General features: G+C 43.9%; 1 protein-coding gene across 1 annotated transcript in view; it reads left to right on the plus strand.

Annotated features, from left to right (window-relative positions):
• LOC126195367 (odorant receptor 4-like) overlaps nt 1-15,609 on the plus strand; it is a 106,100-nt gene that overhangs the window by 42,680 nt on the left and 47,811 nt on the right. The window contains exon 5 of the mRNA XM_049933943.1: nt 14,246-14,345. Coding sequence (XP_049789900.1) covers nt 14,246-14,345 — 100 coding nt within the window. The remainder of the gene's footprint in view (nt 1-14,245; nt 14,346-15,609) is intronic.

A 15,609-nucleotide genomic window follows, 5' to 3' on the forward strand; every position in this document is an offset into this window, starting at 1 on the left:
AGATTGCGGTTTATTGGTAGCATCCTGAAGCGATGCTGTCATTCAACAAAGGAAATTGCTTACAATACTTTAGTTCGTCCAGTCTAAGAGTATTGTTGTCGGCACTGGACCCTTACCAATTGGGTCTGCTTCAGGAGACTCAGAAGGTCCAAAGAAGAGCGACAAGATTCGTTACTGGTATAGTTAGCCATCGCGAGAGCGATACAAAACTCATAGAAAGTTTGAAGTGGGACACAAATGCAGATAGACGACGCGCTAAACGGAAGGGGCTGCTCACTACATGCTAGGATCGCAGGTTCGAATCCTGCCTGGGGCATGGCTGTGTGTGATGTCCCTAGGTTAGTTAGGTTTAAGTAGTTCTAAGTCTAGTGGACTGATGACATCTGATGTTAAGTCCCATAGTGCTTAGAGCCATCTGAACCATTTTTTTGTTCACTAAATTCCAAAATCCAATCTTCGCCGAGGATGTAGAGCATATATTATTACCACCAACTTTCATATCGCGCAAGGATCACCATTCAAAGAGAAATTAGAGCTCGTACTGAGGCGTTCAGGCAGTCGTTTCTCCCTCGTGCGATCCGAAAAAGGAACAGAGGGGGGGAATATGACTTTGGCGCGAATAGTGCCACACACCGCTTGCTGGCTAGCGGAGTACATATGTAGATCTATATTTTCTTCTGCTTTTACTTCCTTTCATTAATATTGTTCTTTAATATTTTTGTTTGCAGGTGTACTGATTAAAACGAGTGCTGTGTATTTTTTGCCTTCTTAGACACACAGCTGCGTTAGAGTTTCATCTGAACATTCTACTCATGTATTTTTTATTTGAGATCATAAAAACTTACATTAAATAATAATAAGATTTATGGTGCAATGTACAAATTGTTTTACGCATTTGATATTTCTTGGACAAAGATTCACTTTTATTTTTCTCCGTAAGTGAGGAGTAGTTTAGATTTGTTTGACAAGTGTCAACAATCTGTTATTAATTTGGGAAATTTATGCGAAAATAACTGATAACATAGCATGTATGTATTGGAAAATGCAAAACTTTATGGTCACACTCAAACATGTAGATATACAATTATACAAAAATAATCTTCTATAACCTTTTGAACGGCGCTTTTATTTACTTTTTCCGGGTACCCCCTAACAGTAGCTGCTTCATTCCACGCGCTATCGAAGCAGTATCAACGTCATCGTTTTCGACACGCTTCGTCATTCAAGTATTAGCCTGTAATTCACGTCATTACGACTTCCAGACTAACAAAGCGGTTCTATGAATAATATTTGCATTGTTCTCGCTTGACATAAATCAGCTTTCTATCGCACATGCTCATGCGGTGACTCTCCACGGTAGAGCGATAATTGATTTTAAACCAGCATAATCTGCCCTGTAATACTCTTCTAGCACCGAAAACTCGGCTGGTGAGTTAATTCGGTAATCACACCACTGATGCAAGAAAAATGTATTTGTCGTAAAGAAGTAATAGAAGTAGTCATTTCCAATGTCCGGTGATGCATATTTAAAAACGTGAAACGTCATCGAAATTTTCAAACTGTCGTAGAGCGTGGCTTGAAGAAGTGGTTGAGGACAGGGACTGATATCCACAACCGACGATGCAACAGAGAATCGAAAATTTTGCAATTGAACACAAGTGCTTAGTATCACGTCATCCTAACATCTCTCGACACAAAAGTTACAGCAAAGACCTGACAAATTTAAAAAGTCTTGAAACGTCCCCTTAGAACAATTATACAAGACTGTGCTTAAACTGACACACAATATTTTTAGCGCAACGCAATCTGACTTTCAAAAATCCCTACAAAAAAATGGCCCTGACTAACATTAACCTGTACCTTTCACAAATCGCTTACCTCACAAAAATCTTGGTTACTCGAACTACTGCAATACAGCGAGCGCCACTACTGCCAGCTAAATAAAAGATTCAAACTACGGAAAGCACTAACTACTGATAGAGATAGTTAGCAAATGAAAGATTTTAATAGAGAACAATGTATTTACCTTAATATCATCAAAAGTCATAATATATATAGCAGTTCATGACATCCAGTCTTACAAATTTCAAAACTCCGCCATTTCTTTTCCCACATCCACCACTGCTGGCGGCTCACCTCCAACTGCCCAACGCTACGCGCTCAGTGTTGCCAACTCGAAAAAACCCGAGTCGCTAGATTCAATATCAAAAGTCGCTAGAAAGTCGCTAAAACTGATTTTACTAGTAGTATACTGAAAATTTCGTGCTGTGAATGGTGCAATAAGCCAGTGGGGGGTTACTAAAATATTAATAAAAATTGTCTCATACGTAATTGCTATATTGTCTTAATTAAATGACGCATCGCTTGCAACAACATACATATAAAATACGCTAACGTTTAATTAAACATGTTATCATAATTGACGCAACACATAAATTGTCGTTTCAATCACAGTAGTCAAATATACTAGAAATATACAACTATATTTGCAACAAAAGAAAGCAAGAAGTCAAATTAGGTTACAAAATATATACATACCGGTATGTGAGCTATTCATCGTCGTCACTCAGAAGATCGAATAACTCTTCTGTTCATGCTCTGACAGAACTGTAGTTGATGTAGAGGGCTGAACGTCACTCAAAAGATGATGTTGCAGTTCGACTGGTTTTGTCGCAAAAGAGTAACTTTTGTTCGTTCCAAAAAGCTCCAATACGTCTGACGGTATGTCAAAAGATGCACAATCTTTATTTTGTTTCTTCAGCTGGTCTCTCAATATGATCAAAGCATTAATTGTCTTTAACGATAATCTGTTACGTTGTTTAGTTTTTATAATGTTCATAGAACTGAATATTCTTTCCACTTCTGTATTTGAATGCGGTAGGCATAGAACAGTCATTGCTAGCTGTGAAATCAAAGAAAAAGGATTTTCCCCTGCGGCATTTTTATACTGCAAAACGTCACTCCAAAATGGAACAGTGTTAGTGGTGTTATTCCACCTAATGAAGTTGATATTATGCCATTCTTGCAGCATACCGTCTATGAAATCGCCACTAAAACCCAATTCTTTGGCTACATCCGCTACAGCATTATTTTTATTCACTTTTAGTGTTTCTTCAACATTCAGCATTGACATTTTTTTCAGGTAAGGTGGTTTGCGTTTTCTTTTAAATCAATTTTTTGTTTATGCTTAATAGTTTTCGAATTCTTCCTAATATCACACAATTTAGCATAAAACTCTGTTGCACATACTTGACGTCTTGCCTTGGATAAGTCTCCAACGATTGGTTTCAGTCACCCATTGAATTCAGGTTCTGCTTCCCACGCATCCCGATATTTTTGAGCGTACTGCTTCTTCTTCTGCGGTAAATCCATTATGTAAGCCACCACAACATAAGTTTCACCAATTTATAATCACTGAAAAGACATTAAAACTCAGGCAAACTAGAGGTCATGAAACAATCTACTCACTCGGTAACTCGATATCAGTCCTATTGTTCATTATTTAAAACGTAATAATGTCTGAGATACCCCCACCGAATTGTTCTTGCGTTGCCACTGTGCATGTGGTAATAATTTGACTGCGAGTTAACATTTCGAAAAATTAGAGGTTGCTAGACAGAAATGTATTTTATTATACTTAATATTACGTATGTTTTTTGTCAATTCGAAAAATAAAGGGAGTTCAAAAGTTGAAGAATTATAGATCGATACGCTATCGACGACAACAGGCTAGTGGGTAATTGTGGTGTCACCGCTAGACACCACACTTGCTAGGTGGTAACTTAAATCGGCCGCGGTCCTGTAGTACATGTCGGACCCGCGTGTCGCCACTGTGTATTCGCAAACGTAGCGCCACCACAGGGCAGGTCACAAGACACGGACTTGACCTCGCCCCAGTTGTACGGACGACATAGCTTGCGACAAGACGTATCACGTCTTCCTCTCATTTGCCGAGAGACAGATTAAATAGCCTTCAGCTAGTCCATCGCTACTACCTAGCAAGGCGCCATGTGTATCATTGCTAATCGCTTACTACTATGCAAGAGATGTATTTCAACAAGAACAAGACTACATTAAAGTTAAGTATATTAAAATCTCTCTTCTTTTCTTTATAGTTTTCATCCAGTCTCCTGTTTCAGAATTTACGCCCGTCTGCGTTAGTTTCGCGTGCACCTAGCCACTCATTGTGTCGAGACCTTAGGGAATCGACACAACAATATTTTGGCGCCGAGGAGTGGTGCCGCGCCCACGTTGCAGTCTTTGTGTTATACTTGCTCTAATTTGCTTGTGTCATGGCTTCGCCGCATTCTCCAGATGTACTGTCCGAATTTTTTCGCTTGCAGAATCAGCAGACGCAGGCGTTATTGGAAGCCCTTGGACAGCTCGTCCAGGGTCAACGTGCGCTGCAAACCGATGCGGCGGCAGCCGCTTCTTCGCTACCGCAGCCACACAACGCTGTCGCACCGCCATTTAGGCCCTTCGAGGCCACAACCGAAAGCTGGACTGAGTGGGCCGATCAGTTCAACTTCCACCTCACTGCTTATGGAATTCAAGGTAAAGAGCGGCAGCCGTTTTTGCTTTCTTGTGTCGGTGTGTCTACCTACCGGGTGATAGTGAAATTGTTTCCCCGACGAGACGTAGCAACTCTGTCCTACGAAGAAATTTTGTCGGCTTTAGATGCCTATTTCAAAGAAACAGTAAATGTAGTTGCAAAACGGTATACGTTTTTTCGTACAAAACGTACGGCCGGTCAGACTAATAGGGAGTGGGTTGCAACTTTGCAAGGACTTACTAGAGACTGTGCGTTTGCCTGTGAATGTGGCCTCCCATATTCAGATACTATGGTGCGTGATGCAATTGCACAGAACGTTTCTGATGTTCGCATAAGGGAACAGATTTTGAAGCTAGTTAATCCCTCCCTGCAACAAGTGATAGACATATTGGACAGGCAAGACACACTTGACTTTGCTCAGGAATCATTTGAAACTTCGCCAGCAGTGTGTCACATTAATCGGCCCGCCGGGCCCGCTGCACGGGACGCTAAGCGGCCCTCGCGCCCGACTTCGCAGCGGCAGCCTAGCTTGCAACCACGTGCGCCGCGTAAGCAAGCAAATGCAGTGAAATCTTGCCCGCGGTGTGCAACTAGACATTCGCGTGAAAATTGCCCGTCACGCCAAGCTATTTGCTTTTACTGCCAAAAGAAAGGACATGTACAAAGTGTTTGCCAGAAAAAGTTAAGATCAGACAATCACACAAATTCCAGGCCCTTTGCTTCGCGCCGGAATCGAACCCAGGACAATCAGGCTCGTGGACCGTCGCCCATGGACATTCATGTGGTTCATTCCCACCCGTCCAGTGACACTTTAGCTAACAGTGACTGTGTTCGTCCCACCCAAAGTGTGCGTCGACGTCGCCGGAAATCCCGTAATGTTGCAAGTGCTTCTGGACCTGTGTCAGTTCAAATTGCACGAGACAGTCGCTCTTGTCGTCAACAAGACAATAAACTTTTTGTGGACTTAGACTTTGCAGGAAAAGTGATACCATTCCAGCTCGATACCGGAGCTGCAGTTTCCTTGCTCAATCACGACACGTACAAACAACTGGGCGCCCCGCCATTGCGTGCCGCAAATGTTACGTTAACTAGTTACTCAGGACAGCATATACCTGTGTTAGGACAGTGCAGCCTTATTGCAACATACATGGGACAGACAAAACTTGTGTCCTTTTATGTTCTTCGTTCCTCTAGTGCAGTGAACTTGTTTGGCTTAGATTTGTTTCAATTGTTTAATATGTCTATTGTAAATCAGGTCCTATCAGTGAATCAGACTGTGCCTTCCGCCAGTGTTTCTAGTCTTTGTGAAGAATTTGCAGACATTTTTGCACCGGGCCTTGGTTGCGCTCAGAACTATGAAGCGCATTTGGAACTGAAAGACAACGCGCAACCGAAATTTTTCAGAGCGCGCAATGTTCCCCACGCATTGCGTGATGAGGTCGCAAGAACATTAGCCGAATTAGAATTTCAAGGTGTCATTGAACGTGTGCAGGCTTCTCTCTGGGCCTCACCCTTAGTAATTTTGCCAAAACCTTCCGGAAAATTGAGACTTTGCGTGGACTTCAAGGCAACGGTGAATCCACAACTTGTGACTGCTACTTTTCCTTTGCCCCGCCCGGAAGATCTTTTTGACAAACTGTGCCCGGGAAAATATTTTTCAAAATTGGACCTAGCAGATGCGTACTTGCAAATACCTGTGGACGAAGAATCCCAGCGCGTCTTGGTGGTAAACACGCATCTTGGCTTGTATCGCTTCAAAAGACTGCCATTCGGGTGTGCATCCGCCCCTGCTTTATTTCAGCAATATTTACAAACTATTTGTGCGTCGGTCCCTACGGCTGCGAACTATCTGGACGATATTGTGCTCTCAGGAATGACAGAAGCCGAACATTTGCAGAATCTCCGGACCTTATTTCAGGTCTTGCGTCAGAATGGTCTTCGCTTGAGGAAGGACAAATGTGTGTTTTTTGCTCGTGACTTACCGTACCTGGGGCATGTCATAAATGCCCAAGGTATACATCCGAGTCCAGAGCACCTTCGTGCCATTCAGGACTTGCCGTCACCGCAGAACTTAAAACAGCTACAGAGTGTGCTGGGTAAGGTAAATTATTATTCAAAGTTTGTGCGCAATGCTTCTTCCATTTCAGCTCCGCTTCATCGCTTACGCCGTAAAGGTGTTCCGTTCGTCTGGACGACGGAATGCGAACGCGCCTTTCGCCAGTTGAAATCGGCGTTACTTTCAAATACTTGCCTTACGCCATTCGATCCCAGAAAACCCCTTTTGTTGATGGTTGATGCATCGGATTTCGGGATCGGTGCTGTGCTTGCGCACAAAGATGGTTCGCATGATCGCCCTATTGCCTTTGCGTCAAAATTGCTCTCATCTGCGCAAAGAAATTATTCACAAATAGAGAAAGAAGCTTTAGCTCTCGTGTTTGGTGTTACCAAGTTCCATGACTTCTTGTATGGTCGTCACTTTACAATCATCACGGACCACAAACCTTTGACATCACTTTTTCATCCGAACAAGCCTGTACCTCCACGTACAGCGCAGAAATTCATTCGCTGGTCTCTTTTTCTCTCGCAGTACCGCTACGATATCTTGTATCGGTCCACTGCTAAGCACGGAAACGCTGATGCGTTGTCCCGTTTGCCTGTTGCTGAGGATAAAGCATTCGATTCTTCCGAACTTGCTTGCATGTTCATTGATTCGGAAGCCGATGACGTGGTCGCATCGTTTCCGATTGATTTTCGTCGTGTAGCTACTGCCACAGCTGCTGACCCTGTCCTTGCTTCCGTTTTGCGTTTTGTTGCTACGCAATGGCCCTTGTCAAAGTCACGGATCGAGGATCCTTTGGTTCGCCGTTTTTTTGCTCACAAGGAGAGACTTTTTGTACGACGTGGTGTTTTGTTGTTGCGTTCCGATAATGATCAATCCCGAGTCGTGGTCCCACGTTCGTTACAGTCCTCTGTCTTAAAGCTTCTTCACCAAGGACATTGGGGTATAGTGCGAACGAAACAACTTGCTCGTCAGCACTGTACTTGGTTCGGAATCGATGCTGCGATTACGCAGATGTGCTCCTCTTGCGTGGCGTGTGCCGAACAACAATCCGCACCGCCGCGGAAATTCTTTGCATGGCCGAAAGCCACTTCCCCTTGGCAACGCTTGCACATCGATTTTGCTGGTCCATTCTGGAATGCTCGATGGTTGGTTGTGGTCGATGCTTTCAGTAATTTTCCTTTTGTTGTCCGGATGTCTTCCACGACGTCTTCTGCCACAATCCAAGCCTTGTCTGCTATCTTTTGCATTGAAGGTCTTCCGCAGACTCTTGTTTCCGACAATGGCCCACAATTCATGTCCGCAGAATTTCAGTCGTTCTGCAAGGCCAATGGTATTCAACATCTGACATCCGCGCCGTTTTCGCCTCAGTCAAACGGTGCCGCGGAACGATTGGTCCGGACTTTCAAGTCGCAGATGTTGAAGTTGAAAGAGTCGCATTCTCGGGAGGACGCTTTGTTGCTCTTTTTGTCCTCATATCGCTCTCAGCCTCGCGATGGTCGCTCGCCGGCTGAATTGCTCCATGGTCGTCCTCATCGAACTCTGATGTCTTTGTTGCATCCGCCACATCAGGTTCCTGTGCAGCGGCAGACTCCTGCTTTTGCTCCTGGCGACGTTGTCTATTATCGCAACTATCGCGGTTCACAGCGTTGGCTCGCAGGGCGCATTTTTCGCTGCCTCGGCCGCGCGATGTATTTGGTTTTGGGGGCCTCTGGTGAGGTGCGTCGGCATCTCAATCAGCTGCGCCTCTGTCGTCGCCTGGGTTCTGCCGCTCCCCGTCTGCTTTCAGCGACGGAGCCGTCAGGTCAGCGCCCTGGGGACCCATCTACTGGCTCGCCTCATCCCCAGGTGTTACCGACGATGCCTTCCATTTTGCCTCATGGCGTCGCGCCGCCGCAGCCGCCGCCGGCGCCGCCAGCAGCGGACGCTTCGCTGCAGCCGCCTCGCGCCTCCCTGGGTCACGCGCCGCCGCTTGCTTCCCGTGACCAGCCGTCCTCCGCCATGGACCTCTTGCCCGCTCCGGACCAGATGTCGTCTTCGCCCGTCGGGTGCTCCGACCACATGGAGGTCGACCCTTCTGTCTCATTACGTGCGCATACACCTCATGTTGACGTGCACCCTGGACTAGGTTTGCAGGCGTTTCCTAGCTCCCCTCGGACCGAATGGCCGGGTGCGGGTGGCACAGCCTCGCCTGTTGTTAGGCTCCCCACCTCATCGCATACGTCAACATGGGGTCCTCCCCACGGCGGGCGGAAGCCTTATCTCACGACCGTTCGCCGATTTGCGGGGGAGGAATGTGGTGTCACCGCTAGACACCACACTTGCTAGGTGGTAACTTAAATCGGCCGCGGTCCTGTAGTACATGTCGGACCCGCGTGTCGCCACTGTGTATTCGCAAACGTAGCGCCACCACAGGGCAGGTCACAAGACACGGACTTGACCTCGCCCCAGTTGTACGGACGACATAGCTTGCGACAAGACGTATCACGTCTTCCTCTCATTTGCCGAGAGACAGATTAAATAGCCTTCAGCTAGTCCATCGCTACTACCTAGCAAGGCGCCATGTGTATCATTGCTAATCGCTTACTACTATGCAAGAGATGTATTTCAACAAGAACAAGACTACATTAAAGTTAAGTATATTAAAATCTCTCTTCTTTTCTTTATAGTTTTCATCCAGTCTCCTGTTTCAGAATTTACGCCCGTCTGCGTTAGTTTCGCGTGCACCTAGCCACTCATTGTGTCGAGACCTTAGGGAATCGACACAACAGTAATGAATAATGAATTGTTCTATAGCCAAGGTTTTCTTACTCTGTAAGGAATTCCCACATTCAGGTTTACTAAATGCTGAACAATGCTACATGATCTGCTAAGAACTTAATTTAACTTAGTAATCTAGAACAAAGCCAGTGTAGTATCCATTTTATAGTTAAAATCTTAGAGTTGTTAATGAAAATACTGGCCCAAAATAGTTTTGATTTGTACTTCAAAAGTCGTCAGTACTCCAAAAGTCGCCAGATAAGTCGCTAAATAATTTTTGTCGCTAAAAAGTTTTTTTTGTCGCTAAGACGAAGGCAAAAGTCGCCATTTCTAGCGAGAAAGTCGCTAAATTGGCAACACTGTACGCGCTGTTAACAGCCAACAGTCCAACACTACAATGGCAGACAACAATGCAAACTAGCCACAGACTGCACACAGCACAGCCAGTGATTTTTCATACAGAGCGCTACGTGGCGTTACCAATAAGAAAACCTAAACAGCCTACTTACAGTCTCTTTAATTTAAGCGACAGGACATATTAATACGATCATAAAGTTAAAGATATATAAATGATCTGCTATAATAGCTAACATGCAACATTTTTTTTAAAAAAGTGGGCTCTATTATTGAAGTTGATGCTGAAAGTGCAGCAACATAATTTCTTAAAGGGGTCAATTGTATGTCTAACGACTGCACTACCACAGACTAATATACTAGCTCTAAGATGCCTGGCAGGATGTGAGCATTAGACGACAAATCAGTAACGGCTTTCACATGACTCCATTTCATTTCCATAAAACAAACTCTTCAGGTATTCATGGAAAACGAATCTCAGCCGCATTACGTCAATTGAATGATACCTGTTTACCGTGTTTTGATGGTCTGTAGATTCGTTAGACAAAATTTGATTATGGACACCTGTCTACAATTTCCTTTTCTATTAATACGTCAGCAAGTAACTACAGCAGATATTTCTTGCTATTTTCGCTTTAATGACATATAGTAACGCAAGTAGTTTCTGAGTCATACGCATTTCCATTACGCTTGTTAGTTGCGTGGTTGTCTGAACTGAACAGTCGTGAAATAAAGAGGTTATATGAACGTCCTTAACACCTGTTTGCCAATCTGACCTAGTGAAACTACTGCCGTGTTCAGTAATCAAACAATCAATTCGTTTGATAATTGAAGGAACAATCACTTAGTCTATTGTACTCAAGTTTACCAACTATTTTTTCTACTGTAGAAGTCATTTTTTCTGCTTGAGATACACATCTTTGCTTTCTCCGGAAATAACAGTGCGTTTTCCATTAATCCAAAACAAATATACGTCGGTGTACTGTAAGGATCTCCTTTTTCCAGTCGCGTGAAACGCTCCGTTGCTCCAGAAATCTACGGTAACCTGACGCTAGAAGAGACATCACATTCAATACAAAATCATACAGGGGTGCCATCAGATCTAGTGGCCTTTCCTCCGTCTAGCGATTTGAACTGTTTTTCAACTTCGAGACCATCTATTTCTAATACGTTTTATGTAATCGCAATTGTGATTATGGACAACCATCACCTGTAAAATGGTATGAAGACAATGAAAATTAGTACCGGATCGGTACTCGAACCCAGATTTCCCGCTTATAGCGAGCGTCACCTTACCATATGGCTAGCCATGTACCATTTACGACCAGACCCAAACTTTCATATTTCGTGAACGATGCGTCTACAAGCTGTGCTCATCCATCTTCAAAGTCGCTTACCCGGTGTCGGCGGATAAATTCGATGTTGCAGTGCCTGTGTTATTCTGAAAGAACTTCGCATCGTGATTCAGAACAACACAAGGGCTGAAATATCGTCTATTTCAACTTTTCCGTCGTTTTCGCGCCTGTCAAATAAATATAGCTTTTGGTGTTTATAGGGTTGCATGCAATTTTTACTTCAGTTAACTACGAAAAATTTTGAAAAGAATCGTATTCGCCGCTGAAAGCAGAAATTGGTAAACAGTGAGTTAGAACATTGATTTGTAACGATTTGTGGGTAGGATGGTACCATTGGTAACATTTCACGTCATTTCTAATTTTCTTTGGAGCGCATTCCACAATCCGCCTCGCAGCTGGATTATCGATGACATGAGAAGATAACCGTGTTGTGTCTAGCTCCTACAGCATAGACACAATGAGGTAGCTAGGTGCACGCTAAACTAACGCAGACGGGCTTGAAGTTCTGGAACATGAGACTTATTAATGAATAAGAAGAAAAGTACGTAGATGTTACTTAACTTTTATTCTCTTGTTGGAATACATCTCTTGAATAGTAGTAAGCTATAAGCACTGATACAAATGGCGCCTTGCTAGGTAGTAGCTATGGACTAAGCTGAAGGCTATTCAATCTGTCTCTCGGCAAATGAGAGGAAAGCTTCGTACGTCTGGTCGCAAGCTATGTAGTCCGTACAACTGGGGCGAGGTCATGTCCGTGTCTTGTGACCTGCCATGTGGTGGCGCTAGGTTTGCGATTACACAGTGGCGACACGCGGGTCCGACATGTACTACAGGACCGCGGCCGATTTAAGTTACCACCTAGCAAGTGTGGTGTCTGGCGGTGACACCACAAACCGCAGCACCTCTTTCCAGTTCCCTTTTTCTTTGAGACTTTACAAACAACGGAAACAACACAGCAACGAGACGACAGTCATAGAAAAATTCGCAGCGGGCTATAGTATGGAGCATCCTTTGTCGTAACGGGACGACTTCCTATTATTCTGTTTATGTAGCCGAAGAGGAACGGATTTCCTTTTATCCATTTGCATAAAAATAAAATAAAATAAAATAATTTAAAAATAAATAAATAAAATAAAAAAGCAGAAAAACATACCTTCCAAAATCCTTTTTCCTTTTTTTTTCATTTTTGTTTAAAAAAAGCGGTCTAAATACACCGCACAGGCGCCATATTTTTATCGCGTCGCAAATGAAGGTGCTTTATTTACTTTTTGTTATTAAATTATATTTTCTTTTATTTTACTTTTTTCAATATTATCTTCGGTAAAAAAAGCGGAAAAAGGAAAAACAATGAAAAAAGTGGAAAAAAAGAAAAAAGAAAAAATAGCTGAATGGTCAGCTTGACGGACTGCCGTCCTAAGGGACCCGGGTTCGATTCCCGGCTGGGTCGGCGATTTTCGCCGCTCAGAGTCTGGGTGACGTCTTCATCATCATTTCATCCCCAACCGGCGCGCAGGTCGCCCAGTGTGGCGTCGTATGTAATAAGACCTTCACCAAGGCGGCCAGACTTGCCCCGTAAGGGGCCTCCCGGCCAATGACGCCAAACGCTCATTTCCATTACGTCATTTACACCATTTCACGATGTACAGAGCTTCGGTCTCGTCTGATGTTACTATATTCCCACACTGAAATGCCTTATTTTTGACGGTGACATGTAGACATGTCGGAAGATTTCAAAGTCTGACATGTAATGAAACAAAATGTTTTGCATTACAAAAGTGTCCCAAAGGGCGAAATTGCAAATGTGAAAGAAAAATATAAGTTCTGCAGTCAACGGCGAATATGATGTCCTCTGCAAAATTCTACATGACTCTGAACCTCGATCATGACAAGTTAATCAACTTATAAAATAATTCACTACAAAATTTTGCGCAGGGCTCAAAATAAAATGTAGGTAGTGTTTACGAAATTCTAGAACTGAATTCTGAAACTAAACTGCGCCGGAACAGACCATGAACGCCCAAAGGTGCCGACCGCCCGCCGTGTCATCCTCACCCACAGGCGTCACTGGATGTGAGGGGCATGTGGTCAGCACACCGCTGAGTCAAGTAGCTCCTCAGTTGGCCTCACAAGGGCTGAGTGTACCGCGCTTGCCAGCAGCACTCGCAGACCGGATGGTTACCCATCCAAGAGCTAGCCCAACCCGACAGCGCTTAACTTAGGTGATTTGACGGGAACCGGTGTTACCACAGCGCCAAGGCCGTTGGCATAACTGAATTATACGTAAGCACTCCATCTTCAGTCCACGAGTGGCTCACCGGAACCATCCGACCGCCGTGTCATCCTCAGTGAGGATGCGGGTAGGAGGGGTGTGGGGTCAGCACACCACTCTCTGGGTCGTTATGATGGTATTCTTGACCGAAGCCGCTACTGTCCGGTCGAGTAGCTCCTCAGTTGGCATCACGAGGCTGAGTGCACCTCGAAAACTGGCAACAGCGCATGGAGGCCTGGATGGTCACCCATCCAAACGCCGACCACACCAGACAGCGCTTAACTTCGGTGATCTCACGGGAACCGGTGTAGCCACTGCGGCAAGGCCGTTGCCCGAATTATACCTAAAACTAAGGAAATAATAATATAACGATTAATAAGAAATCTTCGTTTAACTATCGCTGAATTTCGTGTTGGATGCCTTTCTAAAGCAACGTCGACCGTAAACGCCATGGCTATATCAAGGATTCCCATAATTTTTCCCCCAATTTTATTTTTGTCTTTTATACTACTTAAACATACTCCAACTAGATTAATTTTATATAATTACTTCGTACTTCATTTAAGAATCTCTGCACATGTTGATTGACGACGGGCCAAATATACACGGTAGAAATAAAAAAAAGTAAAAAAATATAAAAGAAAGATTCACACAAAGACAAAATATGTGAATGAAACTACTCCAAAAGTATGCACGTATACTCATCCACGAGTTACCGTCTTTTCGCACTTTATCCCTGGTCCAATCTCACTGTAATTTTTTTCATGAATCTTAGTTACCGCTAAAGTGAAGACAATTACAGCGAGTGTGCTGCTGTTAGTTCGCACTAAGTCTGTTCTCCTTGCTCTTCATTCGACATGAGACTGATGAGAAACGGGCCATCATTGTTGTTACAGAATCATCAACGACTTGGAATCCCTGATGAGTGAATCGAGCGTCCTCATGCTGGGCGTAAATTCAGTAAACATCTGCTTACAAGGCCTTGGATTTGTGGACGTAAGTACTGCAGCAATTGCTTGGAGTACCCTCGGAAGGTAGCTAAACGGACAACACAGTACATCTCAAGGCAGTAGGAGGATAAAGAAAACAGTGCACATTCTCATCAGTTAACTATCTTCAATGCTATACTCCGTGCGACCAATGTGTCGTTTCTTATTGACCTTTCAGTAATCGTAATTGTCAATAAATAAGGAATAATTCTCAATTTCATGCCAGAGCTATAAAGCAGGGAAAGGTCCCAGGATTCAGTTTCGTATTCACTGAATTTCTTCATCGTTAACCTGCCAATAATTATAATGTATCTTTGTTTGACGTATGTCCGATTCCAGGCGACACTAATTGTTACATTGACAAAGATGTGGCACATTATATGTGTGGTCTAACAAATAATGCACATAACATCTTTTCATCGTTTAATGGCAACAGAACACATTGCAAAATTTCTGGCACAGTTTACCAGTAAAATAGAAACTGCTTAGTCACAATATGTTCAAATAATCAGTAAGGTCAAACAGATAAATGCTTATTTTTTATGGCATGTGACGTTTCTTGCAAGCATTCATTTAGGGTGTAATTAAATAACTGTGTACTGCTATATTCCCTATAGTAATAATAATCACTATTACTGTAACAGAAAGGTGAAGACTTGTTGACTGCCGCGCGGGGTAGCCGCGCGGTCTTGGCGCCTTCCCACGGTTCGCGCGGCTGCCCCCTCGGGAGGTTCGAGTCCTCCCTCGGGCATGAGTTTGTGAGTTGTCCTTAACGTAAGTTAGTTTAAGTTAGATTACGTAGTGTGTAAGCCTATGGACCGATGACCACAAGAACTTGATCCCATAGGAACTTACCACCACTTCTTCACATAGCCTATTTTTAGTCAGTAGTCTGCTAATATGGGGCATCTCTGTCTGCTCGTACGGCCAGGAATCATTAACCAGGTTTAGAGTCAACTAATATCGATAACTGGGGGATTATGTATGTATGTATTATGTATGCTTACTTTTGTAACGCTTGATCAGATTTTACGTGAAGTCTTTGTTCACGTATGTGGCCGTGGCGGACACCATTAACACCTCAGAGGGAAGCATCGCACCTGATATCTACGGACTAGTGCCCCATTCTTTGACGACCACCTATTTCAGGTGGAAAGGGGATTTTTATGAGCAGGCGGACGGTGTAGCTATGGGTTCCCTCTTTTGCCTGCCGCAGCACACATTTTTATGCAAGCTTTCGAAGAAATAGCACTCCAATCCGCACCATTACG

Source organism: Schistocerca nitens, chromosome 7 (assembly GCF_023898315.1).
Source record: "Schistocerca nitens isolate TAMUIC-IGC-003100 chromosome 7, iqSchNite1.1, whole genome shotgun sequence".
Lineage (NCBI taxonomy): Eukaryota > Metazoa > Arthropoda > Insecta > Orthoptera > Acrididae > Schistocerca > Schistocerca nitens.